This window comes from Nilaparvata lugens, chromosome 2 (genome assembly GCF_014356525.2).
Source record: "Nilaparvata lugens isolate BPH chromosome 2, ASM1435652v1, whole genome shotgun sequence".
NCBI classification, from domain to species: domain Eukaryota; kingdom Metazoa; phylum Arthropoda; class Insecta; order Hemiptera; family Delphacidae; genus Nilaparvata; species Nilaparvata lugens.
In genome coordinates, this window is record NC_052505.1 from 64,828,113 (window position 1) to 64,855,823 (window position 27,711).

The 27,711-nt window shown below is 32.9% G+C and overlaps 1 protein-coding gene across 4 annotated transcripts in view; it reads left to right on the top strand.

The window, feature by feature from the left end:
- LOC111047722 (serum factor response D) overlaps nt 1-27,711 on the top strand; it is a 282,522-nt gene that overhangs the window by 154,758 nt on the left and 100,053 nt on the right. For 2 of the 4 annotated variants that reach the window (XM_039422459.1, XM_039422462.1), the window contains 2 exons: nt 19,669-19,731; nt 21,555-21,581. In XM_039422459.1, the coding sequence (XP_039278393.1) occupies nt 19,669-19,731; nt 21,555-21,581 (90 nt within the window). The remainder of the gene's footprint in view (nt 1-19,668; nt 19,732-21,554; nt 21,582-27,711) is intronic. The other 2 variants (XM_039422461.1, XM_039422464.1) reach the window with 1 other exon arrangement.

A 27,711-nucleotide genomic window follows, 5' to 3' on the forward strand; every position in this document is an offset into this window, starting at 1 on the left:
TCAATCACAAAAGAGTAGTAATAGTAGTAAAATGAAGATAAAGATAAAAACAAGCAATGTTATAATATTAGTTGTTTTTTTGTTATGCTGACTGTTGAAGTGAGTCTCACTTGATCACTAGAGAGAGGTATCAACAGAATCATAAAATAAAACAATCTTATAAGTACAAGTTTAATAAGTTTCATGTTGAGTATAAGTATAAGTTTTCTCTGGCAGAACCAACAAGGACGTTGGGCTATCTCGGAACTATCCACTTGCGCTTTTCTCTTCAGGATCAAGGTCGTATAGCTCATCCAGTTCTTCACCTATCACAAGTCATCTTTGTTTTTTCTTTCTCACATTCTCCTCTGTTTTCTATCACTATATCGCAAAGCTCTCTCTGTCTTGCAATAACATTGTTATTTCTTCTTCATTACTCTCGGTTATTCTACTCCTCCCATTGCAAATATTCTCTCTCTCTATCTCTCATTATCTCTCTCTCTCCCTCTCACACTCTTTTGAAACACCTAAAGAATTCGACCGTCACGCACGAAAATGTTTTAGCCGAGTAACATGAATATGTTAATTATACGTTGAGTGCGCGGTATGTTAAATCTGATTATACACCTTGAAAAATACGCTCTATTTTATCAGTAATCTTCTTCAGATTCACATGAGTATTTGACTATAAGTTGGTAGTCCAAGTAAAATATTTTGTAAATGCAATATGAATCCTTTCAATACTTTGAATATTATTGATTGATCCCATTGAATGACAAAATTACTAGTCTGTGAACATTATTCAAGTACTTGGAATTATTAGCAAGAATATTTTCCTATATAAGCCTGTGGTACTTCTGGAAGTTGTATTGTGTTGAATGATTGAATAGATTAATAAAATCAATTGATTGAATATACAGTTATACAGTATAATAATAATAATAACTCTATTCTCTAAGAAAACACAAAAAATTACAGAAAATGTGGAAAAAAGAAATAATATGTTGGCAATAGAAGTAAAAGTGAAAATAAAATGTCTATCGTACAGTAACCTATTTCAAAATACAAACAGCCTCTATTAAAATAAACATCAAAATTAACACAATAGCAAAAGTGAATGGAAATTAGTATAACATATGAACAAAAATGAAAGAATAAAGTGGCTGTCCATTCAATAATTGAAAAATCAATACATCTAATAATGAGAAAGAAAAACTGTATATAACATAACAGAACATTTCACTGCACAAATAAATCTTAGCGAAAATAATTCACCCATAGCATAAAACTGATAGATATATGGAAGTTGTAGAAGTAAGATCCTTCATGGAAACTAATGCACAAGCATCATAGAGTAACAGAGTAAGTTACATGTTCTCTAATTCATCTCTATCTCTCAACAAAAGCCAATTCCTGAGATGGAAATTGACTAGGGATTTTTTTTCTTAATTTCAAAAAATAGCTTTACTGTAGTGGCATTGCATTGAAGAACTTTGGGGTTAGAAAAATGAATGCTCAATTATTGTCATTGATTGGAAAAGGGAAATACAGTAGTGTATTGTGTTAAAAAACATAAGCGTGTGGAAAGAGGGGTGAACTTGTTTCCATGTTGAATAGTATGAAAATTAGAAATATCTAAAGCTGTATTTACAAAAGCTCGAATCTTAATTCATACCACATACTCCGTACGACGTATGTCGTATGAGTGTATGTACAATTCTATTGAATTACTTGATGAGTTGGTAGTGTATTTTGAGGTATTTGTTACTAGTGTTTCATCAATTTGAACCTTCGATTCAAAATTGTATGTGTACCAGACTTAACGCAACCTTCGAAACGTGGTCTTCCCTGCAAGAATATACAATTTAATATTTTTGTATTTACATATTTACAAGAATACACTTTTCAATGAGTTCAATATGCACAAAATAATAATATTCTGTGTTCATCGCTTCACCTATACTTATACTCTCTCACTACATATTACATTGCTATTTAATACATTTGCTTATCAATATGCATCAATTATAGATTCAATCATGAACTATTTTATTCATTCATTGTATTTTATGCAGCAGAATGATTTTCTAGATTCCATTAGCAAATATAACTTCTATGATTCCTTTTTCTAACGTTGTATAGGCCTAAAGTTAGTGAGGATGATTGATGAAAAGCGACATTTTTATTTATTATTAATTTATACATTTAAGAGACTTCTCTAACATTTTACAACTCTCAACAATGAGTATTGATGACAATCTAATCTTGATTTTCAGCCGCAAAGTAGATTTTAGTGCATCATTAATATTCTTCCATTGAAATTCAAATTCTATCATTTTCTTACATACTTACTTTTCAAATACGATTATCACTTTGTTGATAGGCCAGTTTTTATGTAGTCAACATACTTAACCAGTCTAGTCTGGATCCTGCGACCAAAACACTACCCAATACTGTAATCCTAATCTGGGATGCACATACCGGTTTAAAAAAACATTGCCAGCTCACATGGGTAGTGTCATCATTAATTATACCTTCTGAAGAGGATTGCAGAAACAAGCTTTTTGCTGATTCTTCTGACCTTGCCTTCCCAATTGCGTGCTCTAGTCGATATCGTGAACCTCAAACCATGATAACTTGTGAAAAATGTGCATGCTCCAATTCATTTCAAACTAACAGCATCAGTTGAATGAGAAGCAGTGATGTTATATTTTAAGGAATGCTGACTGATTGTTTCAAGTTCTTTGTGAAGTTTTCTCTTCAAAATTCCAGTATTGGTGAATGGGAAGTCAATTTATTTGTTCCTTGTACAAATGCATACAGTCACATAATATTCACTATAATAAATTTATCAATAGTACAAAAGAACTTGAAGCTCTCAAGACTATTGTCTGATCGCGAGTCGCGAGCTTGTATAGTATTAAGAAGAAGGAATAATTCAATCACAAAAGAGTAGTAATAATAGTAAAATGAAGATAAAGATAAAAATATGCACTGTTATAATATTAGTTGTTTTTATGTTATACTGACAGTTGAAGTGAGTCTCACTTGATCACTAGAGAGACGTACGGTATCAACAGAATCATAAAATAAAACAATCTTATAAGTACAAGTTTAATAAGTTTCATGTTGAGTATAAGTATAAGTTTTCTCTGGCAGAACCAACACAGGACGTTGGGCTATCTCGGAACTATCCACTTGCGCTTTTCTCTTCAGGATCAAGGTCGTATAGCTCATCCAGTTCTTCACCTATCACAAGTCATCTTTGTTTTTTCTTTCTCACATTCTCCTCTGTTTTCTATCACTATATCGCAAAGCTCTCTCTGTCTTGCAATAACATTGTTATTTCTTCTTCATTACTCTCGGTTATTCTACTCCTCCCATTGCAAATATTCTCTCTCTCTATCTCTCATTATCTCTCTCTCTCCCTCTCACACTCTTTTGAAACACCTAAAGAATTCGACCGTCACGCACGAAAATGTTTTAGCCGAGTAACATGAATATGTTAATTATACCTTGAGTGCGCGGTATGTTAAATCTGATTATACACCTTGAAAAATACGCTCTATTTTATCAGTAATCTTCTTCAGATTCACATGAGTATTTGACTATAAGTTGGTAGTCCAAGTAAAATATTTTGTAAATGCAATATGAATCCTTTCAATACTTTGAATATTATTGATTGATCCCATTGAATGACAAAATTACTAGTCTGTGAACATTATTCAAGTACTTGGAATTATTAGCAAGAATATTTTCCTATATAAGCCTGTGGTACTTCTGGAAGTTGTATTGTGTTGAATGATTGAATAGATTAATAAAATCAATTGATTGAATATACAGTTATACAGTATAATAATAATAATAACTCTATTCTCTAAGAAAACACAAAAAAAATTACAGAAAATGTGGAAAAAAGAAATAATATGTTGGCAATAGAAGTGAAAGTAAAAATAAAATGTCTATCGTACAGTAACCTATTTCAAAATACAAACAGCCTCTATTAAAATAAACATCAAAATTAACAGAATAGCAAAAGTAAAGGGAAATTAGAATAACATATGAACAAAAATGAAAGAATAAAGTGGCTGTCCATTCAATAATTGAAAAATCAATACATCTAATAATGAGAAAGAAAAACTGTATATAAACATAACAGAACATTTCACTGCACAAATAAATCTTAGCGAAAATAATTCACCCATAGCATAAAACTGATAGATATATGGAAGTTGTAGAAGTAAGATCCTTCATGGAAACTAATGCACAAGCATCATAGAGTAACAGAGTAAGTTACATGTTCTCTAATTCATCTCTATCTCTCAACAAAAGCCAATTCCTGAGATGGAAATTGACTAGGGATTTTTTTTCTTAATTTCAAAAAATAGCTTTACTGTAGTGGCATTGCATTGAAGAACTTTGGGGTTAGAAAAATGAATGCTCATTTATTGCCATTGATTGGAAAAGGGAAATACAGTAATGTATTGTGTTAAAAAACATAAGCGTGTGAAAAGAGAGGTGAACTTGTTTCCATGTTGAATAGTATGAAAATTAGAAATATCTAAAGCTGTATTTACAAAAGCTCGAATCTAAATTCATACCACATACTCCGTACGACGTACAGTATGTCGTATGAGTGTATGTACAATTCTATTGAATTACTTGATGAGTTAGTAGTGTATTTTGGGGTATTTGTTACTAGTGTTTCATCAATTTGAACCTTCGATTCAAAATTGTATGTGTACCAGACTTAACGCAACCTTCGAAACGTGGTCTTCCCTGCAAGAATATACTATTTAATATTTTTGTATTTACATATTTACAAGAATACACTTTTCAATGAGTTCAATATGCACAAAATAATAATATTCTGTGTTCATCGCTTCACCTATACTTATACTCTCTCACTACATATTACATTGCTATTTAATACATTTGCTTATCAATATGCATCAATTATAGATTCAATCATAAACTATTTTATTCATTCATTGTATTTTATGCAGCAGAATGATTTTCTAGATTCCATTAGCAAATATAACTTCTATGATTCCTTTTTCTAACGTTGTATAGGCCTAAAGTTAGTGAGGATGATTGATGAAAAGCGACATTTTTATTTATTATTAATTTATACATTTAAGAGACTTCTCTAACATTTTACAACTCTCAACAATGAGTATTGATGACAATCTAATCTTGATTTTCAGCCGCAAAGTAGATTTTAGTGCATCATTAATATTCTTCCATTGAAATTCAAATTCTATCATTTTCTTACATACTTACTTTTCAAATACGATTATCACTTTGTTGATAGGCCAGTTTTTATGTAGTCAACATACTTAACCAGTCTAGTCTGGATCCTGCGACCAAAAACACTACCCAATACTGTAATCCTAATCTGGGATGCACATACCGGTTTAAAAAAACATTGCCAGCTCACATGGGTAGTGTCATCATTAATTATACCTTCTGAAGAGGATTGCAGAAACAAGCTTTTTGCTGATTCTTCTGACCTTGCCTTCCCAATTGCGTGCTCTAGTCGATATCGTGAACCTCAAACCATGATAACTTGTGAAATAATTTTTAAACTAAAGATATAATTTTCATGATCAACACTCGCATTTAATTTTATTGAAGGCGCGACACGTCGTCACTCCTACCATGATGAGTTAGAGTTATTCCCACTTTGAATAATTATGACTATCATGGTTCGTTTATGACTATTTTGAAAATGACTGAATTCAATAATAATGGAAGATGTATAATTTGATAACTACTTCGAATCGAAATGTATTTGTCCGTTTATGAATATTTTCAAAATCAATGAATACAATTAAAATGAGATATGTATAATTTGATATCTCATTAACAAATATATTAGTTTTTCAAGAGTTCATCCCATTATTCAACTCTATGGAATAGCTCCAAACAAAATCTTCTGAAAGAAAATAATATGGTGCTATTGACATCCCAAACACGCATATTCCACTATAATCTGGTACCTTCATACATTTGTAATTTATTCGCAAACATAATAGATAATTTCAGAAATCCCATAATTTTGTAACAGTTACAATGCAAGAATGTGATAAGATAACCGCATTTGAACTCAATGCGGTGAATCAATTGTCTACTTAAACACAGGTGTGAGAGCTGGTAAACCCCAATAATGTGCTGAATTAAGCATTCTTTAAAATCTTAAAAAAACATCATCGTTATAATACTGATTATTACTATTTACAGCATCAATATCATGGTATATCAGTAGAAAACTAAGAAAAATTAAGAATGTACCAATTGGAAAAACGACTCACCTCATCAATATTCATACGCAAAAAATCTTACATAGAAGTAGCGATATAACCATATGATGACCTCCAAAAAAGTAACAGAATCTTAGATATATTGAAGATTCGTTTATGTATAGTAATGAATTGAGGCAGACGACTCCGGTTCACCTTGGACTTGGCTCCTGTTCGAATATTCTACTCACCTTATTGCGGACTAAAAGTGTAGAAATATATACAGAGACTATGTGCCTTATTCTAAAAAATCCCTACTCCGCAATGAAATACTAATCTGCTGGGCTAAAAAAGAATACCATTGGATCTTTTGGAATTTTCCCAAACATTGCAGTCTACCAATGTGTGAATACTCTAGTAAGAGCTAATACTCTTTCTGCCCAGCAGAGACGACATTAATTTGAAAGCAGGGTTTAAATGTTTCTCGAACTTGATGGAGAATTAACCAAGCATTATTGCTCATCTATGTAAAGAAGAACAAAAACTAAAAACATGAGACTGAATAACTCAGAAACTGAGAAAAGCTAGAGATAGAAGACTGGAATACACTAATTTTGATATCATTTACAAAACTCTCCATTGAAATGCAATAAAACTTTACAAATGAACTTTTTTATGTTTTATCAATTATTGACAACATGTTTCGAACTAATACCTAGTAGTCCAGGCAACGACTGCTCAAATAAAGGTATAGAAGGAAAAGTTTGGAACACAATTTTCAACTCCACAGCTCTCTCAAGGATAGTAAGAAGATTAACAAATCAAAAGTCCTCACCCCTACCCCCTGTGCTAAAGGGGTGGGGGTGGTTTGAAAGTATCATTTTTTCATTTTTCGCATTTCGGAAACTATACATCTCATGAACATTTGTATTCGATGCGGAATTGAAGCTTACAAAATTGCCAGCAAGTTTTGTCCTTTACATATTTTCCATATCTCTCATAGTTTCTGAGATATCCGCTCTTGAAGGTGAGAAATTTTTTGAAAGAACACTTTTGCCTCCAATTTTTCCATCTTTTCGGCCTTATAGTTTTTGAACGATTGATGAAAAAATCCGTGCTGACTATGAGCTCATAGAGCATCAAATTATCTTCAATTTGATGTATATTTTCACTATTTTACGCATTTCCCTACGACTATTGCAGCAGTTTTAGTGTTGAGAGTGAAATTTTCTTTTCTTACAGTTACGTTGAAAAGTGGCCATTGCTGCACTGATTACAGAACGCAAAGAATCACTTTTCCGCTCTAGTGCGGGAAAAATTTTTCTGCACTCCAGATTTGCAACATGGCAACGCAAAATACTTAGTAGGTTATATGGAGCAACAGTGCAGCAAAATCAAAATGAAGTTGGTAACAGTGACTGGGCTGCTATAGTGAGCAGAGGTGCAACGAAGCACAACGCGCAAATTATTAGTATTATATATTTTATAACCAAGGACAACATTTTTATGCAATTTGACAATAAATGAAGGTTTTTATCAATAATAAAATTACACAGAAAAAAAATTGATGCATTTCAGGCAATTTTACCCATAATTACCCACTTTTCATATTCAATGGTAACTGTAGGAAAAACTTAATGTGAAATACGTTCGCAAAGTTCCTCTGCTGCACTCAACAAACCATTCCGCCCTCGCCTACGGCTCGGGCGTAAACGTTTCTTTCGGTGCAGCAAACTGTCACTTTGCGCACTAGTTGCACAAATAACTATTTCAGCAACAATAGAACAGTTGACAATGGAATTTGGAGGGAATGTTTGGAACACAATTTTCGACTTTGCAGCTTTGTTAAGACTAGTTTGGAAGTGAGCATATCAAAAATCCCAACCCCCAGATCATGTGCTGAAGGGATGAGGGTGGTTTGAAAGTTGCATTTTCCACTTATTACTTACATGCTTATATCTTGGAAAGAATATATTTTATTGACACAATCAACTGCATAAAAATGGAGCTTAATAAATTTCCTACAAGTCTTGTTCAGTAGAGATTCTCGATAAATCCCATCCTGTTCGAGATATTTATGTTCTAATGTGATGTATTTTCGAAAAACCAGATTCTCTTACATTTTTTCGCTCTTTAAAGTCTTATAACTTTTCAACAATTGATGAGACAAGAATGTGCTGATTACAAGATTGTAGAACATTAAATTATCTTTCATTTCTTGTATAATTCGACTATTTCACGCATTCCCATACGACTGTTACAGCAGTTTTAGTTTTGAGTGTCAAATCGCAAGATTTGCAACAAGTTGCTTTCTTGGAATGTCACACTATTTTGTCGTCATAAATTGGCAGTGTGCTTCAGTATGAACATTCATATTGAGTATCTATTGGAACGTCAGCGGAACTAAACACAGGGGGTGTCTCTAAACTTCCTACCAAACAAAGACACTCTAAACTAAAACTGTTGTAACAGTCGTATGGGAATGCGTGAAATAGTCGAATTAAACATGAAATGAAAAATAACTTAATGCTCTACAATCTGGTGATCAGCACATTCTTGTTTCCTCAATTGTTAAAAAGTTATAAGACTTGAAAGAGCGAAAAAATATAAGAGAATCTGGTTTTTCGAAAATACATCACTTTAGAACATAAATATCTCGAACAGTATGGGATTCATCGAGAATCCCTACTGAACAAGACTTGTAGGAAATTTATTGAGCTTCATTTTTGTGTTGTTGATTATGTCAATAGAATAATAGAATAACTAGTTGTTTCCAAGATATAAGCATGTAAGTAATAAGTGGAAAATGCAACTTTCAAACCACCCTCATCCCTTCAGCACATGATCTAGGGGTAGGGGTCACTCCTTCAGCACAGGGGGTAGGAGTAAGGACTTTTGATATGTTAATCTTCTCACTATCCTTAAAAGAGCTCTGGAGTTGAAAATTGTGTTCCAAACTTTTCCCTATATAATCTTTCGTTGACTGGACTATAGCCATTTTCAAGAAAGTGCTAATCTCTTTTCAAATCCGCATAAATCTCTTCGCCTATTCATCTTAGACAGATCTCTTATACATATTTTGAAGCTAGATAGAAAAGTGGAATACACAAATTTTCAGCTCGATCTCAATCGAAGAAAATGAGCAAGAATGGACTTTAATGTTAACTAAACAATATGCGGTTTCAGTGTTCAACTAATTGTTATTTCTTCATACAAAAATACTAGATGAAAATTAATTTGATAACGCGAGAGTAATATTATTTTTTATCAAAACTTTTGCTTTTCATTTGTATTTTCTGTGATTTCATTGTAGGAGCTACCATACATTTCGTGATTCTTGATCTAAAAAGAATTGATATGGTTCAGAAGAAGAAGAAGAAGAAGAAGAAGAAGAAGAAGAAGAAGAAGAAGAAGAAGAAGAAGAAGAAGAAGAGAAGAAGAAGAAGAAGAAGAAGAAGAAGGAGGAGGAGGTGAATCTGGCTCCACTGAGAATCTCGATAGAGCTGCCATCTAGCGTCCAAAGCTGAAAGCTTGACTTTACGTTTGGCTAAAGACAGCATAAATTCAAAGTTCAAGAACTCTCAAATTGTTAAGCCATTTATGTCGCATTATTATAAAAGTGGTATAACACGATAGCTGATGACTTGATTGATCGATCCTCAACACATTTCCCCTGAATAATACTTCCCTGCGGGTGGCAAGGGACCTGGTTACCTACAACCCTCCCCGCCTTTGACAGCCTAATTGTTGAGCCAAAATTATGAAAGTGGTAGACCTATTACACTATAAGGTTGTATAACACGATAGCTCTTAAGACTTGATTCATTAATTTTTATCACATTCCTTTGAATAATTCTTCCCTGGGGGCGGCAAAGGACCTAATCTATATAATAAGAGAGAGTAGGGTTGTGTTTGTTCGTGTGTTCGCATCAAAACATGTCAACTTGTGGATTGCATAGCGGAAAAATGGGAATGATTCAGATCTGCAAATTTTGCATATAGATTCTAAAAATATCAATCTCGTGCACCTGGAAGCCCAAATTTCAATTTTCCTTCTAGATTTTACAGAATTAATGCAAAGATCAATCGAGGCAAAAAATATATATAGAGCGATAAAAAATATAATATAAAAATAGAACAATATTTGAAATCAATAAAAATATCACAGGCTAAACTTTATATTCTAGATTTGTGGCACGAATCATTACCATGTGCCTTTATCTTGAAATCATATGCATTCTTTTGCATGTAGCTGTGACATGTACTTGCTAATACTTGTCGGCTTGGATAATTCAATCAAAAATATGTGCTCTAAGATCAGCTTGATAAATTAGCCACTAATAATCCAAATATATATATATATTAAAATCTCTAGTATTTAGTAGATTTATTTGTATCGAATATATATTTTTATCTCAGGGTGCAAGATTCGGCACCTGACGGAATAGGTAGAGCCATTCATCTAGTGAATTAGAACTATGATAAATTATCGCAAATTGTATTGCAAAAAATTAAATATTGTATGCATACGTTTTAATAGCCTAGATTTCGTACTTCTTTGATTAAATAGAAATTTCTAAAAATATTGATCTATATATTTTTCTTTCAATTAAATACCTTTAATACTAATTTTTACTTGCGCAAGTATTACTCTTATCAATTTCTCAATTTATAATAACCCTTTCGGCGAGCTAGCTTTGATCATCAGATTATTTCGAAGCACTAGGGCGCCCATCACTAAATTCAAATCTAATCACTCACGTGTCGAAAATCTTCTTGTAAGCCGCCGATGTCGATCCAACTCCATGCGGTCCGGGAATATGGTAGCCGGAATCGTCTCCTCCAGGGGGTTATAAATTTAATTAAAATGAAAAATGACTTCTGCTTCACAATAGCATCACGAAGTCTTTTAAGAAATTTAATAATTTACTTTAAATTTAAATTTTTACAAAATTATTAATAAGGTACTTCGCTCTAAAATATTTGGGGTCCTCTTATGGTGGCATCTGGCTGGCGAGTGCTGGTTCTTCCTTCTCAAGTTTTACAGATCCTCTTTCCGACTTTCAAATTAGCATAAAATTTAAATATCCCAATCCTCCGCCATTAAATTCAAATAGATCTTACAAAAAATGCCAAAATATTGCTTAGATTATATGATTAATAATTTCTTTGCATTCGAGCCATATCGATAACATAGATTACACAAATTTTTACACAAAATCTAGTACATTTATATAAATATATATAAATATTTTTGAATTGGCCTACAGTTGCCGCCTATTAACTGCCGTTTTACTATTGGTGCATGCAAATTTTATTCGGTATTCATGCGCCTGGTAACTCTTATTTCCTGAATACATTAAATTATTTTTATTTGGTTTTTTATTTATGCTCTTTGCATGCTAGTTAATATTCTATACATTAATATTAATTCCATGCTACCTAATAATTAGCCACGTGGACGGGTGTTTTTTCACATTGCACACCATCCGAATGCAATAAAGCTCTGCCAAGGGGTTTTGGTCAGATTCTACGTTCTTCGGTTTGATCGATCTCTAGGTCACCGATCCGTGAATACATCTACATAACCTCAATCTTCAAATATTTTACATAATAATCTATTTATGAGCAATAAACTTCCTTCAAATCCTTTTTAGGTTCTTGTACCATTTAGCCAGAACAAGCTGATGCTATCTAATCTTGTTTATTATCTGCTTGGCGATATTAGCCAATTACTTTATTTTTAGACCTATTACTATTTCTGTTAGGGTTTTTATCTACCCAGATTTAATATGTTACACGCGCCCCTGGGTTTGAATTCAAAATATTTGAGAATCACAATGTTTTTAATGAAAACCCACCCTTCAATACATCGATATACACTATACTTTATTTATAAATTATACTCTCCTACTTCTATCACAGATCGCAGACATATTTGCTGCATCTCCTTTATACCTTTATCAAATACAATAACAAATTCTCCTCCTCAACACACATAAAATATCATAAATAGAAACTTCTAAACGTACTCCTCCCGACAACACTTAAAACATAGTAATTTTTAAATTCGCCGCTTGCAGGGCCGCCAACTTAACTACACACATTTCATAATTCTCATAAATGATTCCTTTTAGACAATAATTTCGATTCATAAACTTCTGGGCTTATATCTTATAGTATTTCTTAGGTCTTAATATAAATAATTTTCTATACATCAGGTACAATACTTTCTTTTGCTAATGGCTCTTTGGTTTTGGTAACTGGTATTCACTTTAAGTCTTTTCAGGTAACAAACGTGGCATAATTAAAAGTAATAAATATAAAAACATATAAATAAATATATCGACATTAATAAATATAATAAATAACAATAATAAATAACTTTTTGGGTACAGTACTTCTTTTTATAAACATATGTTCAACAGACATTATATTCATTTGATTTGGGTGGCTTTGGCCAGCTGGTCACTGGTTCTACAGAATTTGCTGTCGAGTTTCATAACTATTAACCTAACTGCTCAATTTTTTCCCTTAAAAAGGTAATTAACAAATTTTAATTTTATTATCCCCGCTTGTGTCCTTTTTTATCTGATGTATATAATTTAATTACATATTTAAAAATTGTTCTTTTCCTTATTGCAGGCTTCTAATGGCTGGAAGGAATTAAAATATTGGATTGTTGCCACGAGGTCCTATACCAATATTAAATTTATTAAGGAAGGTTAGTAATCGGTTTGATAATAATGTTTTCCTTGATTTCTTATCATATTTATTTCAAATTCAACGCTATTGCATGTGGAAATGTTGTGATTTACTTGCATCTTCTTGCATTCTGTTTGTAGATTGTTGCCGTAGGCCGTTCGGTTATCTGCTATCCGTTGGTGAGGCTGTCCTAATTGATAATTTATCTTCATGAATTTAAAGCCCTGGTATCTGGTGTATTCTCTCTTCAAATAACTCCTTGTTCCTTTAATAATAATTTCTTTTAATTGATTCAAAGCCTTCCATTTATTTTCTTTCAATACTATCCACATAGTTTCTTTATAAACAACTTTAATCATATCAGGAAACAGTTTCGTAAAGCAAGATTTTTCATAGGCCATAAACTTCTTCAATAATATTATCCTCTTCATTATTTCATTAACATCACAATTTTTAGCAAACATCACAGCCATTATAACAAATAATTTCACCATACAAGATTTCCAACAGTCAACAAATTCCTTCAACACTAACATGGTCTTAATTATAACATCAATAGCATCACTTTTCAATATTATCACAGACATGGTAATCCACACAATACAATAAATCAAAACACTAATTAGTTCCCTAATAATATAATCTTTCCACATATAATAGCCCGGTACTTCCATTTCATTAATATAATTCCTTATTTCTTCCACTCTTCCTAGACACCGTTTATCCTTCATCAGTCTCAATAAGTAGTCCACTCCGTTGTTGCCCATGCATGAATCCGTAGTAGTCCTTTTAGTAGCTTCGGTTCTATCCCATTCTTTTGGCCTATTTTTCCGGTCACATCGCTGAATATCTCTCTTAAAGCGTATGTGCCGCGGATGCATGACGTCGGTGGTCTGTTCTCCAACCTGGTCCCGGTCCGGTATCCTCCTCGGGCGTTTGAACCGTGCATGCGGCTTCCATCGGCGCGCGCGGTTCCTCCTTCGTCGCTTCTTCCGCCTCCGGGCCTTATGATGCATGTTCTCCCGAATGCCGTCCTCCTCGTCCTGATGTCGGCTGGGTGTCCTCGGGCGCTTCCGTCTCCGGGCCTTGCGATGCATGTTCTCCCGAATGCCGTCCTCCTCGTCCTGATGTCGGCTGGGTGTCCTCGGGCGCTTTCGTCTCCGGGCCTTGCGGTGGGCGCTCCTCTTGTCCGGTAGTCCGTCCTCCCTGGTGTCATCCTCTTGGTCCTCTATCCTGGGTTCATTGGGGTGCCTTGGTGGGGTCGAATGATGCGCGGGTGCGGTGGCGGACTCTTGATGCGCGGGTGTGACGTGCAGACACATGGTGGCGGTCTCTGGATATGCGGGCTGCTCTTCCTGCGGTGATGGATCGTCGGCGGGGAATATAAGGCTCAAGAGGGGTTGATGTTTTCGGGCTGTTTTAATTACATGTTGAGCGGCGGTTTTTGGTGGTGATTTATCTTGTATTAACATCTGTTTTTCTAATATTTTCGGTAAACCGTTCACAAAGGTGGTATATGAGGCTGTAGTATCTTTATTTTCTCTATCTATTTTTTCTGAGCTTGTGTGGGTTGTATCGGGGTTATCATGTAGACATAATTGTTTAGATGTAGTTTTCTGTATATCTGGTGGCGGGTCGTTGGGTGCTGGGTTCCATGTTTTTTGTTGATTTATTCCTGTTGCATGCGCTAATGTATAAGTTGTACTAATTTGATGAGGTGGTGGTTTATGATTTCTATTATGATTATTCTGAGTGTAATCATTTTTTGTGTTAAATCGATCACGGCCATAATAATAATTTCTTTTGTAGGTTAGCTGTGGATAATGGTTTGTTTGACAATTTTGAAAGCTTCTACTATTCCAATTATTTTGATTATGATCATAGCAGCGTTTAAATTGAGGAGTAGATCGAGAGTGATCATATGATACTGGTTCATAGTTTTGGCTGGTATACTGATTACTTTTTGAGTTGTGTTGATTTTGTGCGTATCTCTGGTCTGAACGGTGGTTTGATATTGCCATCACAGACTGTATGCCATATAAATGATTTATCAGCTGTTTGCAATCAGTAATGGGTTGTGTGGCGAGTGCCATTCTAACTTGATACGGTAGCTTCTTTAAAATAATACTTGCTAATGCCGATTCATTAATGGGCTCGCTCAATTGAGAATTTTTAAACTGTAGGGCAGTGACGAAAGTGGTACATGCACCGTCTAAGTTAGGGTTGAAATCGCATGATATAATGTCCGCTAGCACGTCCAACTGTTTACTTCTGCTCCAATACTGTTCCAGGAAGACAGCTACAAACTCATCCAATGATGTAAATTCATGGACTCTACTCCGAAAGAACATCAGGGGTTCGCCAATCAATAAACTAGTCAAACGAAGACGCCAAAAATTCCAAGAGGTGGGTGTTAATGATTGAACTAGTTTTATCTGATCTATAAATTCTTTAGGTTGGAGATAGCGGTCTGTATTGTCAAAACGGCCTAATTCATTGAAACTGTGTAGTGAATCAAACGTTGCTATGGGAATAGGCTCTATATTCTCGTGCGGAAATTGATGTATTTGACTTTCAAGTTGTACCAACTTCTCTTGGGCCTGTTTCCAATGACTAGAAGCTTCTGTTTCATTATCTACTACTTCGGCATTTAATTCAGATGAAAATAATTGCTGTTCTCCAACGGCTGTCTCCAATGAATTAAGTTGTACTTTGTTTTGATTTATATCAGAATTTAGGTGAGCTATTTGTGTAGATTTACTATTCTGTTGTTTATTTATGGAAATAAGTTGACTATTGTTCCTGTTTGTAGCTATTTCATGAATTTGTGAAGTGTTTTGTGCTGGTAGGTTATCTATTCTTTCCGCAGTCTCCTTACCCATTCTTACCGATGTATCCTTCAGTGATTCCCGCATTTCCTTCATTTCCGCCTTTAAGTTCTTCATTACTGTGGTCATTGTTTTTTCTAAACTATTAGAAAATGACTTGATCATCCCCTCTACTATAACCCTCCTTATTGCTTCTTGGGAGACATTTAACGGTTTATTACTGTTCACAGGATTCTTGGCGGTGATTGAAGATATCTGGGCGTTGGACTCCATCGCGCCCCCCTCAGCGTCGATCTCCGCTATTATCGCCGTCTGCAGTGTGTCTGCTACCTTACTTTGCGTGGACGAAAAGAGACTCATATTTTAAAAATGGATTAAGTGTCAAGTGTTTGTTAAAAAAAAAATGAAAGTTTTGGCCAACAAGGCATTAATAAGGACACAAATGAGGATAGGCCTATGGACATTACAAGCCAGGTAACCTATTTATTACTTAAGCTCTTATAATATAATAATACTATTCATTGATTTCTGACTAGCAGTTTAGGCCCATAAAATATAATAGCTCTCTCTATAAAATATATTTTCTACAATAATAATAATATAAAATTTTCTTTAAAACATATAATTTCTCTTTATTTAAAGCTATTGATTCCCCAAAAAGTAATACAAATTTCCCTTCGCCAGTTTTCCTCACAACTCGTATAAGTTATCTATAATTTTCAATATGGTTATTGACCTAATTTCAAATAATTATTCAATGAGCTTGGCTCTCATCATCAGTCCCACGTTGGTACGACATGTCTTTCTGTCACGTTATTCTTTATATTTAAATAACGATTAGCCTCCTGCTTGGCATCAGTCGGTAAAGCATGAGATTTAATATAATTAGGTCGTGGTTTTCTAATAGTATTCAGTCTTAAAAAATCTTGATAGGCCTAGATATGGGCTTCTCCTATAACTCTTGTAATTCAATAAATAATAAATATATATATAAAAATGATACTTATACTATAGAGATGAGGAATAAAAAATAAATTGCACACCATGAAAATTTCACACATATATTACACAAATAATGCAAAGATCAATCGAGGCAAAAAATATATATAGAGCGATAAAAAATATAATATAAAAATAGAACAATATTTGAAATCAATAAAAATATCACAGGCTAAACTTTATATTCTAGATTTGTGGCACGAATCATTACCATGTGCCTTTATCTTGAAATCATATGCATTCTTTTGCATGTAGCTGTGACATGTACTTGCTAATACTTGTCGGCTTGGATAATTCAATCAAAAATATGTGCTCTAAGATCAGCTTGATAAATTAGCCACTAATAATCCAAATATATATATATTAAAATCTCTAGTATTTAGTAGATTTATTTGTATCGAATATATATTTTCATCTCAGGGTGCAAGATTCGGCACCTGACGGAATAGGTAGAGCCATTCATCTAGTGAATTAGAACTATGATAAATTATCGCAAATTGTATTGCAAAAAATTAAATATTGTATGCATACGTTTGATAGCCTAGATTTCGTACTTCTTTGATTAAATAGAAATTTCTAAAATATTGATCTATATTTTTCTTTCAATTAAATACCTTTAATACTAATTTTTACTTGCGCAAGTATTACTCTTATTAATTTCTCAATTTATAATAACCCTTTCGGCGAGCTAGCTTTGATCATCAGATTATTTCGAAGCACTAGGGCGCCCATCACTAAATTCAAATTTAATCACTCACGTGTCGAAAATCTTCTTGTAAGCCGCCGATGTCGATCCAACTCCATGTGGTCCGGGAATATGGTAGCCGGAATCGTCTCCTCCAAGGGGTTATAAATTTAATTAAAATGAAAAATGACTTCTGCTTCACAATAGCATCACGAAGTCTTTTAAGAAATTTAATAATTTACTTTAACTTTAATTTTTACAAAATTATTAATAAGGTACTTCGCTCTAAAATATTTGGGGTCCTCTTATGGTGGCATCTGGCTGGCGAGTGCTGGTTCTTCCTTCTCAAGTTTTACAGATCCTCTTTCCGACTTTCAAATTAGCATAAAATTTAAATATCTCAATCCTCCGCCATTAAATTCAAATAGATCTTACAAAAAATGCCAAAATATTGCTTAGATTATATGATTAATAATTTCTTTGCATTCGAGCCATATTGATAACATAGATTACACAAATTTTTACACAAAATCTAGTACATTTATATAAATATATATAAATATTTTTGAATTGGCCTACAGTTGCCGCCTATTAACTGCCGTTTTACTATTGGTGCATGCAAATTTTATTCGGTATTCATGCGCCTGGTAACTCTTATTTCCTGAATACATTAAATTATTTTTATTTGGTTTTTTATTTATGCTCTTTGCATGCTAGTTAATATTCTATACATTAATATTAATTCCATGCTACCTAATAATTAGCCACGTGGACGGGTGTTTTTTCACATTGCACACCATCCGAATGCAATAAAGCTCTGCCAAGGGGTTTTGGTCAGATTCTACGTTCTTCGGTTTGATCGATCTCTAGGTCACCGATCCGTGAATACATCTACATAACCTCAATCTTCAAATATTTTATAAATAATCTATTTATGAGCAATAAACTTCCTTCAAATCCTTTTTAGGTTCTTGTACCATTTAGCCAGAACAAGCTGATGCTATCTAATCTTGTTTATTATCTGCTTGGCGATATTAGCCAATTACTTTATTTTTAGACCTATTACTATTTCTGTTAGGGCTTTTCATCTACCCAGATTTAGTTGTTGTATAGAAGCAGCTGAACATTTCTTTTAAAAGGGACATTAGATGAAAGGTATGATTGGGGATCCTATTTGAATAAAAATAACTGATTTTCTGTCGCATCAAAACCTCACCGATTTCTCAAACCGTTCAAAAGTTAACATCATTCAAAGATACTGATAAATCATCCATCTATCCATCATCTTCACTATAATAATGGAAAGAGCTGGCTCATAGGCAGCCAGCCAATTTTCCGTGATGTAGGAAAATTAAATTTGACGCATCATCACGTCTAAACTACTGGACTGATTGATTTGAAATCTTGCATAAAGATTCTTCATTAACCAAGGATGGTTATAGGCCTATTTTCAAATTTCGAATTTTTTGTTACGTCAAGTTTTCATTTTGCAAAGTTTTAAAATAGACCCTTGCGAAGCACGGGTTACCCACTAGTTACCTATAGCCCTTCCCCCTGCTGACAGTGTAGATGTTGAGCCCAAAGTGGTATTACGGGAGAGCTTGAGACGTGATTCATCAATTTTCATCACATTTTCCTAGAATAATTGAATTTTCTTCTTTGATTTTTTTCCCTGGAGGCGGCAAGGTACCTGGTTACCTACAACCTTTCCTCTTGCTTATAACGGTCCTCCTCCGCCGACAGCGTAATTATCAAGCCCTAATTTTGAAAGTGGTATAGAATGGAAGCCCAAAATCGTCTCTATCGAATGACACCTTCATCTTTGGATCGGTGATAGTGGTAGGCTAAACGTTATTCTGGCCTGCCAATATATAAATGCGTAAAAACACCCTTTCTCGTTGAGCACAAATTCTGGAACTTGGATTTCTGAAAGCCTAAATTAAACCCAAAATATTGAACCATGTTTCAAAAATTTGGGCTTGATATGCTGGGGCCAGCTTCACGGCGGTGAACTCTCATTTCAATTATATAAAGTTTTATATTTTAATTTTTTTTTTTTATTTTTATATATAAGTTGTATAATATAATTGTATTATATAATTTCAACTATATTACATTTCAATCATATAAAGTATGAATCATATTTGTACTTTTTTGACGGAATAAATTTCTAATATTATTTGAGAATCGATTATGTAATGTATTTGAATTTCAATTTCTTTTTTTTCAGTTATGTCAGGAGATACTGCTGACAGACAACATCACGAGCCAGATACTCTGAACATCACAGCCGGTGAGTTCTTCTCTAATACAACAGTTAGGCCAACATAAATAGTTATTGCAAGTTGCAACACAGTACACAATGATGTGTGAAATTTTTAATCGCGATGCTTGATTGAATATGTGATTACACAATGAATGGAAAATGCAATTACGATACTGGATGGGATTAATTGCGATAGTCGGGCTACTCAATGGATATATACTAATCAATTGATTTTTTTTGTTAAGTACCAAAAAGAGAGAAGGCAGCCTATTTATCGCTGAACATTAAAAACCTATAAGGTCGGTTTGACTATTTTTTTTTAATTCATCTATAAAGAAACTTATTGAACATTCTTATTCAGGAATCAATTTCAATTGACAGATCACAATTATTAATCCATAGAAATCTATTTTTTAGTATATTAGTCTATATATAGTATACTATCTATATACTATCTATTAGTATATATAGTATATTATTATTATAGTCTATTGGCTTAGTAAGGGATCGAGACAGTAAATTCAGGAATGACGCATCATCACGTCCGAACTACTAAACTGATTAACTTAAAATGTTAACAAGATTCTTGATTTTCTGAGGATGATTATAGGCCAATTTTTAATGTTTTCAAGATAGGGCAAGTTTTTCAGTTTGTCAAGTTTTTGATTAGACCCTTGTGGAACACGGTTTACCTGTTAGTTATTAAAAAATACAATGAATAGCTTTTCGGTGGGTTTGACAACCTGTGCGTAGCACTAACTCAAGTTATAGATGATAACGTGCATGGCATAAGTCGATCATTCAATAATCTTGAAAGTCGAAAGCCGTAGGCCTAAAGTATAGGCTACCTGTGAAAGCCAAACATCTACAAAACAAGTGAAGAGAAATATTAATACAGTAATAAATTTGAGTCAAGTCAAGGACCCTGTAGAGAATACAAATTCAAAACTGTAATCATAGATAACTCATTGGAGCTATATTCTTATTCTGTGTTGAAACTGATTAATGAAAAAACATAAGTGTACAGTATTACAATTAAATTCACTTCACTTATATGGACCACTTTTGTTCAAATTAATAAAAACTAGTAGTAAGTTCCCCTTATATTAAAAACTTGAAAATATTTCAACGACTAGTTTCGTTAAACGACTAAAAATTACTTGAAAATGAACTATGGTCGAAACTAGTCGTTAAAATATTTTAAAGTTTTTATAAGGGTACTACAAGTTTTTATATTGTTTTTGTTGATAATTAGTATAAGAAATGTATTATCAAATAAGTTAGTATTTAAAGGAAATACATTTTCTATTATTATATCATCAATAAGAGGTCAGCTATTCAGAGAACTCATTTTTTCAATATTAGAGAAATCAAGTAAATGGGAATGTACTATTCAGAAACAATAATAGAAGATAAGAAAAACTCTATAAGAAAATTCTACTTCAAATATATTTTAATCGATGGTTTAAACTCAGCAATTTAGTCTTAGAACTTGAAAACATGATATAAATGGACAGACATGGTATTATCATGATGATAATAATATAATATCGTAATATATAACGTTATAACAATTGTTCTGGGCTTCTGGGAATATAAAATCACATAAAATTGTGATCACAATATATATTGATGGAATATTAGAATTCTATATTTTATCATACATTTCATAGTACTGTACTTTGTTTAAATGAAGCCAACTATAGTTGAATTCCCAAATTCAATTTCTGTTGGTGTAAGCGATTTCAATATAAATAGTCAACAGTAATATTCATGATAATCACATCTTTGTTACTCATTTTACAAATCTTGAATAATACCTTTTTTAAAAGAATTTCACTTTTTTATAGATGACGATGGAATTTGGGAACCTCAAGGTAGGACATGACATCTTAGGAAAAAACAATCATAATGGTGAAGGATTTGAAGAAGTACTTTGAAAATGTTATTGGCATTTGAACCTTTTCCTCCAATATATTACAACACAATATTTATTATAATCATATAATTAAATTAATTGATACGGTGTTGGGAATTTTTTTGTATATTATGATATTCATCAATATATCGTTTTCTTTCATTTAACCGCACATTATTACTGGAAGGATTAAGATTATGCATTATTTGTTTTGAATTACAATAAAAAAATTATTTAGTTTTAGTTGAAAGTTTAAAGGATGAAAGTTTAGAAGTAAAGAAGCACAAAATATTCAAATCTGACTTTGATAAATAATAATAAATTTCCTTTTCATACGAAATTAATCGTATAACTTACCATGTACAGAATTCAATAGTTCTGTTCAATTATTTCTTCATTATTTTCATTTGAAAATGGCTATAGGATAAAAATAGGATCACCTATTCACATCATTTAACTTAGGGCCAAGTCACAAAAAGCGTTTTTTCAGGCGTATTTGCAGGTGACTCGGCGGCGAACGAGTCAGCAGGGCAGGAAGCTCTCCGATTGGCTGATTATCAAAAACACTTTATTTGTCTTGACCCTCATTCCCAATGAGGTCTATGTTAAGATCTCATTCACAAACGTTATTGTGAATGTACTGCGTGTAGTCTCGTTCAACAACGCAGAAATAGTTGCTGAATTGGCCGCTAGGTAGAGGCCCCACATCAATCTTCGCAGCTTTGTTGGCATTAGTTTGAACTTTTGCCAGCAGAGTGAGTCTCAGTAGCTGATGCGACTCAAGGTAGTGAGTTCCACGTTAATATGGCAGTGGGGAAAGTTAGGAGAAAAGCGTTGCCTTCCATAGAATGTAGCTGATACCGGTATATCTGATATAAACTGTTCATTCTTGTAAATTGACAATTCTTATATTTTATTTGTCAAGGAGATTTTAATGATTTAATAATAGATTTTCATAATTGAGATAAGATATTTGACTAATTAATTATTATTTCTACATCGTTAAAAAACGATCCGGTAACATTGCAGAGCAAGAGAAGGCTAGCGCTATCTGCTTTGTCGAATAGACAAGGATAGCAATACAGGAATTACTCATGGTTTCATCTGTTGGCTACTGTAGTAATTGGTCAATTGCTTATAGTAATCTATACTATTAATGAAAAGAAGACTATTGAAATTGGTCAATTACTAATAGTAAATAAAGAAATTGAAATTAACATATACCTAAGAATAGGAAATACATATTTAACACATCATAATGTCTGAAGTACAGAAATTTGCATGAAGATTCTGTATTTATCGAGTGTGTTTGTTGGCCTATTTTGATTCTTATTAATAAATCAATCCCAATTTAATAATTTAAAACAATCTATTCAATTTGTGTTTCAAAGTTACGTAACGATAAAAGCACAATCAACAATCAAATAGTCTTTTTACCGAATGGATGTTTGGTGTTGGTGTCTGAGCGGGACTTGAAATTTAGTAGTTGTGGGTCCGAGAACAATCCAAGTCATTTTTATATGAGAATTTTCTACTTTGACAAAATAATATACCGTACTTGAAATATAATTTCATCAAATGATTATTTTTTCCATTGTGTTCAAGTGAATTTGATAGAATAATACTTTCAATTTACAGCATGTAACTATAAAACTTTAATTCAATCTATCAGTGTTTCTTATAGACCCTTGCAGAGCGCGGGTTACTCTTCCTCTTTAATAATATTCGTACCATTTTCGGTTCTTCAATTGTAATGGTACTGGTGATTGAATGGAATTTATTATGTAGCCTACAATTGTGTAGCCTACATCGACTACTGAAAAGGAAATGGTTTTCTGAATTGTATCATCAAAATATGAGAGAAACTATTCAATTGGACCTTGATACCGGAAATAACTTGCCAGATATCGAAACTGAATATCAATCAGTAATAAATCCATCATCAATTCATAGGTTATTGGATTTCTTAATAGATTCTAAATTTATGACAAATTTTCTCCAACATCATATTTGTAGAGCCTACATAATTTTCTCAAACAAGCTCACCAGTTAATTATAATTATTCAATTTGAAATAATTTATTGTTCATCTAGAAACACTTATGTACTGTAGAATGATGACCAAAGTAAAACATCAATCATCATCATTTTGATCAAATAAATAAATTCCTTGACCTTTCATAAATATTCAAGATTCTATAACTTACTATACCGTATTTGAAAAATATTTTATTTCAGGTATTCATACACTATACTACAATGTAGTATATTTGTATATAATATAGTATATCTCTTATAATTCTACCCACCGTGTAAGATTCAAGGTGAAAATGCACATTCAACTCTATAGGATATAAAATCTGTTTTATGCCCCACGCTTCTCTATAACAGTTTTCCTGCGTTATGCAATGCGGTTTCTTCATGACGATTTTAAATTTTCAAGGTTTGCGCTTAGAAAATGGCAGGAATGAACTGATGTAGCAGAAAATAGCAATATAATAAATCAATCAGGTAGATAATGCTATCAATTTCTTTCATCCAATGGTTCAAATATTCAAAATAATCTCTTTAAATTCAGATGTACTAATGAAGTATCACTGAGATGTAGAAAGAATGTATTTTATAGCTATCTTGAAAATTTCAAATTGCACTACCTCCATGATAAGATATATATAATATGCAAATTTTATCAAATATTCGCAACTCTGTAACAGCCTTGACCTTGTCCCAGAATTTATAGTGTGGACCTTAGGAGTCAATAACCAGACAAAGCTATCGATATCAGAAATCCACAAAAACTTGCGGAATGACATTTTAAATGTCGATTGAATTATCATGATAACAAATTTTAATTTGTTGGGGGAAATAAAAAATTAGTTTTTAATAGCATTTCACAGTTTTGAAAACTATTACAGTTTTTCAACAGAAAAGTCTTAAAAGGACAATCTATGACCTTGACCTTGTGACAGCGGATTGACTCGTGCCTGATGAGTGATACATTATCAAATAATCAATAATTCCATCAATTATAATTTTTAATAATCACCAGCCTCTTATGTAGTCTTTCCATCTTATCAATCTTATGTAGGGAAATTAGAATCTTAGCATCTTCCAAACAGATGACAGACAACCATTGACTTCAGGATATTATTATAATATTATAGAAATTGTTGAACTTAATTCTCAAAAAAATCACAACCAATCGTCGCAGGTCACACTACACAACTAAATTGTATTAGGAACTAATTAAGGCACCTTATATTATTGATGGGAAGCGATTAACTACGGAGTTATGCCGGCGTCTAATAGCTCATATAGGATAAGAGACATTGTGCTTGCTATTATCGTTGGACTTGAGCCAACACTTTTAAATCTTAATAAAATTTTTGTAATTGTTTGATTAAGTAGAATTTTGGGGATTTCCTTGTATGCTCTCACACTGGAATGTTTGAATAAATATGATTGAAAATTATTGTTTCTTAGTGGACCAAAAGCTGTAGGTCCAGTCATCAATCATCATCATCAAAATCATCGTCAGTATCCTCCCCCTTACTCACTTACAAGCCTGGAGATCAACCAAGCATCCTCAAGAGATGAAAATTATTTCCAACCGAAAAGAATGTAAATTTAGGGTAATCTATAATATTGTGGTTTTTATGAACAAATAATATCTGGACAGGTATTGCAAGGAAAAATGCTCTGAACTAGTAAATTTTTGAGGAAATTCTTGGCATAAAATTAATTATAATTCGTTTTTCTAGAAAGTTTTACCTTTCAATTACCGACATCCTAGCTGCTAATGTAATAATTCCTCTGACTTGGAGGACACGCGAAATCTGGCGTATATAATTCCTTTAGTTGTCTTTTTTCTCTTGAGACCTGGCAAGTGCATTCCGGTTTCCAAGATAATCTGCGTTTTCAAGATAATATTCATGCATAAGTTATAGACTAGCTTATTGCGTTTTCAGTTTAGGGATCTAATGCTCTCACTTCTGTAAAATGAAATACAAAACATAATATACCATGCATTTGTCTATTGCGAAAAACAATGCCACAAGCAACGAAACAGGTTTGCTGATTGCCAATAGAATGAGTCTAAAAGGATAGATTGCATGGCCTTATTATGATAATATGATTAATATTGGAAATTTTTATGATAAAAATGCCCTACTTTCTACCATAAACTATGGGTAAGGAAAGTATTTCTTTCCAAAAAACTAAAAGTACCCCAAATTCTAGATTTTTATAAGTTTCAAGGCCCCCCAAGTCAAAGGAAAGAAGATTGTTTTTTATACATCTGTATGCATGAGCATGTTGTGTCTGTGAACAGGATATCTCCATTCCCAATCAAAGGATTTACTTGAAATTTCGATCTCAACGTACCGTACTTATACTATCAGGATCCGACAGCACACAGCAATAAATGGTGTAAATTGCGTTTTCAACGGTCTTCTCGAAAACTGCTCCAACAATATTATTTTTAACCCGCAAAACAAGACTCCCTATTTTTAATTCCAACTGATGGGTTATGCATTTCACAATATTCATTGATTACAGCTAGTTCGAAATTTTAAAACGCGTAGATGAGCAAGGAAACTTTCTCCACAAAGACCATCATTAATATGTCAAGAAGACTCCACTCCTCCAATTTCATCCTTCTCCAAAATTTCAACCAATCTCCTCATTTCAACCATTTCCTCAACCAATCTCTTACTCCCAAACCATCAGCCGGTTGCTCTGTTTCTTTCGCTGGAGTTATCGACCTCTCACAGCCCACATACTTTATTTACTTTTATTTTCTGTACAATACAATGAAATATTCTCCAGTAAGGAAGGATTTGAGGTTGCAACTGGATGCAATTCCAGATCCCAACAGCAGGATGAAATTTTGTGGTAAGAGTGAGAACAATAATAAAGATTTGAGATGTCTTATCATACCCAAGAAATGTGCTCTCCATCTGAGCAATGTCAGTAGGGTCAACTTATTATTTGCTCTGTCAGTATAACCGGATCTGGACCCTGGAATCAGAAATTAATATTTTATGAAGTTATTTTTCTTAATAGACTTTTCAATTGCTTTTTCCTAGTAGAAGATTTGGCATTCAACAAGAAGGAAGACATAAGTGAGTTCTTTAGCAAGACGTTTTTATTTAAAAAATTATGGATAATTCTCAATGGAAGACCCCTCAACTTCTGAAGAAACCGTAACACTCAGATTGAAACGCATCATTAGAAAGTAAGGATACTACCGTAGTAGTTCTGTGAACAGTAGACCTCGCGCAGTTATAAACCGCAGCCTCCTCTTTTATACTGTTCATCAGAGTAAATCGTGTCTGTATGTCGTGTCGGTGAGATATCGGTGTGAAAACGGTTAATGGCTGTTTGGGTTAGTGTATCAGAAATGCTAACATCAAAAGCTAATCTCCTTCAGGACATATTGTCAACAGGACAGCCCGAGTTCAAAGCAGAGAAAGTTCGAGAGACAATGCTATGTTATTTTAGTTATTAATTGCATGTGTTATTGCACGCAATCAATAGTTCATTTATTTATTTATTTATTCACAATGGAGACAACGGGTTTCCCCAAATATGTCTCCTTAACTTAAAAAACTGTACAGATACAAATGGAAAAAGAAAAATAATGATAAAAATAATACGAACTTATGCAATAATAAATAATACAAACAACAAAAATACCACCCAATTCAAAAATGAAAAATACAAAGATTTCAAATATTTATGAAAAAAGCAAAAATAAAACAAATTGAGAATTCAAAATTCCAATACTAAAAAAAAAATTGAAGAATATAATAACAAATAATGAACAAAAATTTTATCAATAGAATAAATAACATTTATAACTGAACGACGTCCCAACCCATATTATGCACATCCACACTGATAGACCAACTATTTTTTTGATCAGATCATGCTTACACAAGATTTAATTATCATAATTAACATATTATTATAATTTCAAACGTATTAATATAATTATCATAAATAACGCTTTTATTTCCGAAATTTAGAGCGAGAAAACCAGAAGAAGAAGCGCCCAGACAAGCTTTCATAAGCTCTCTGCATCCTATT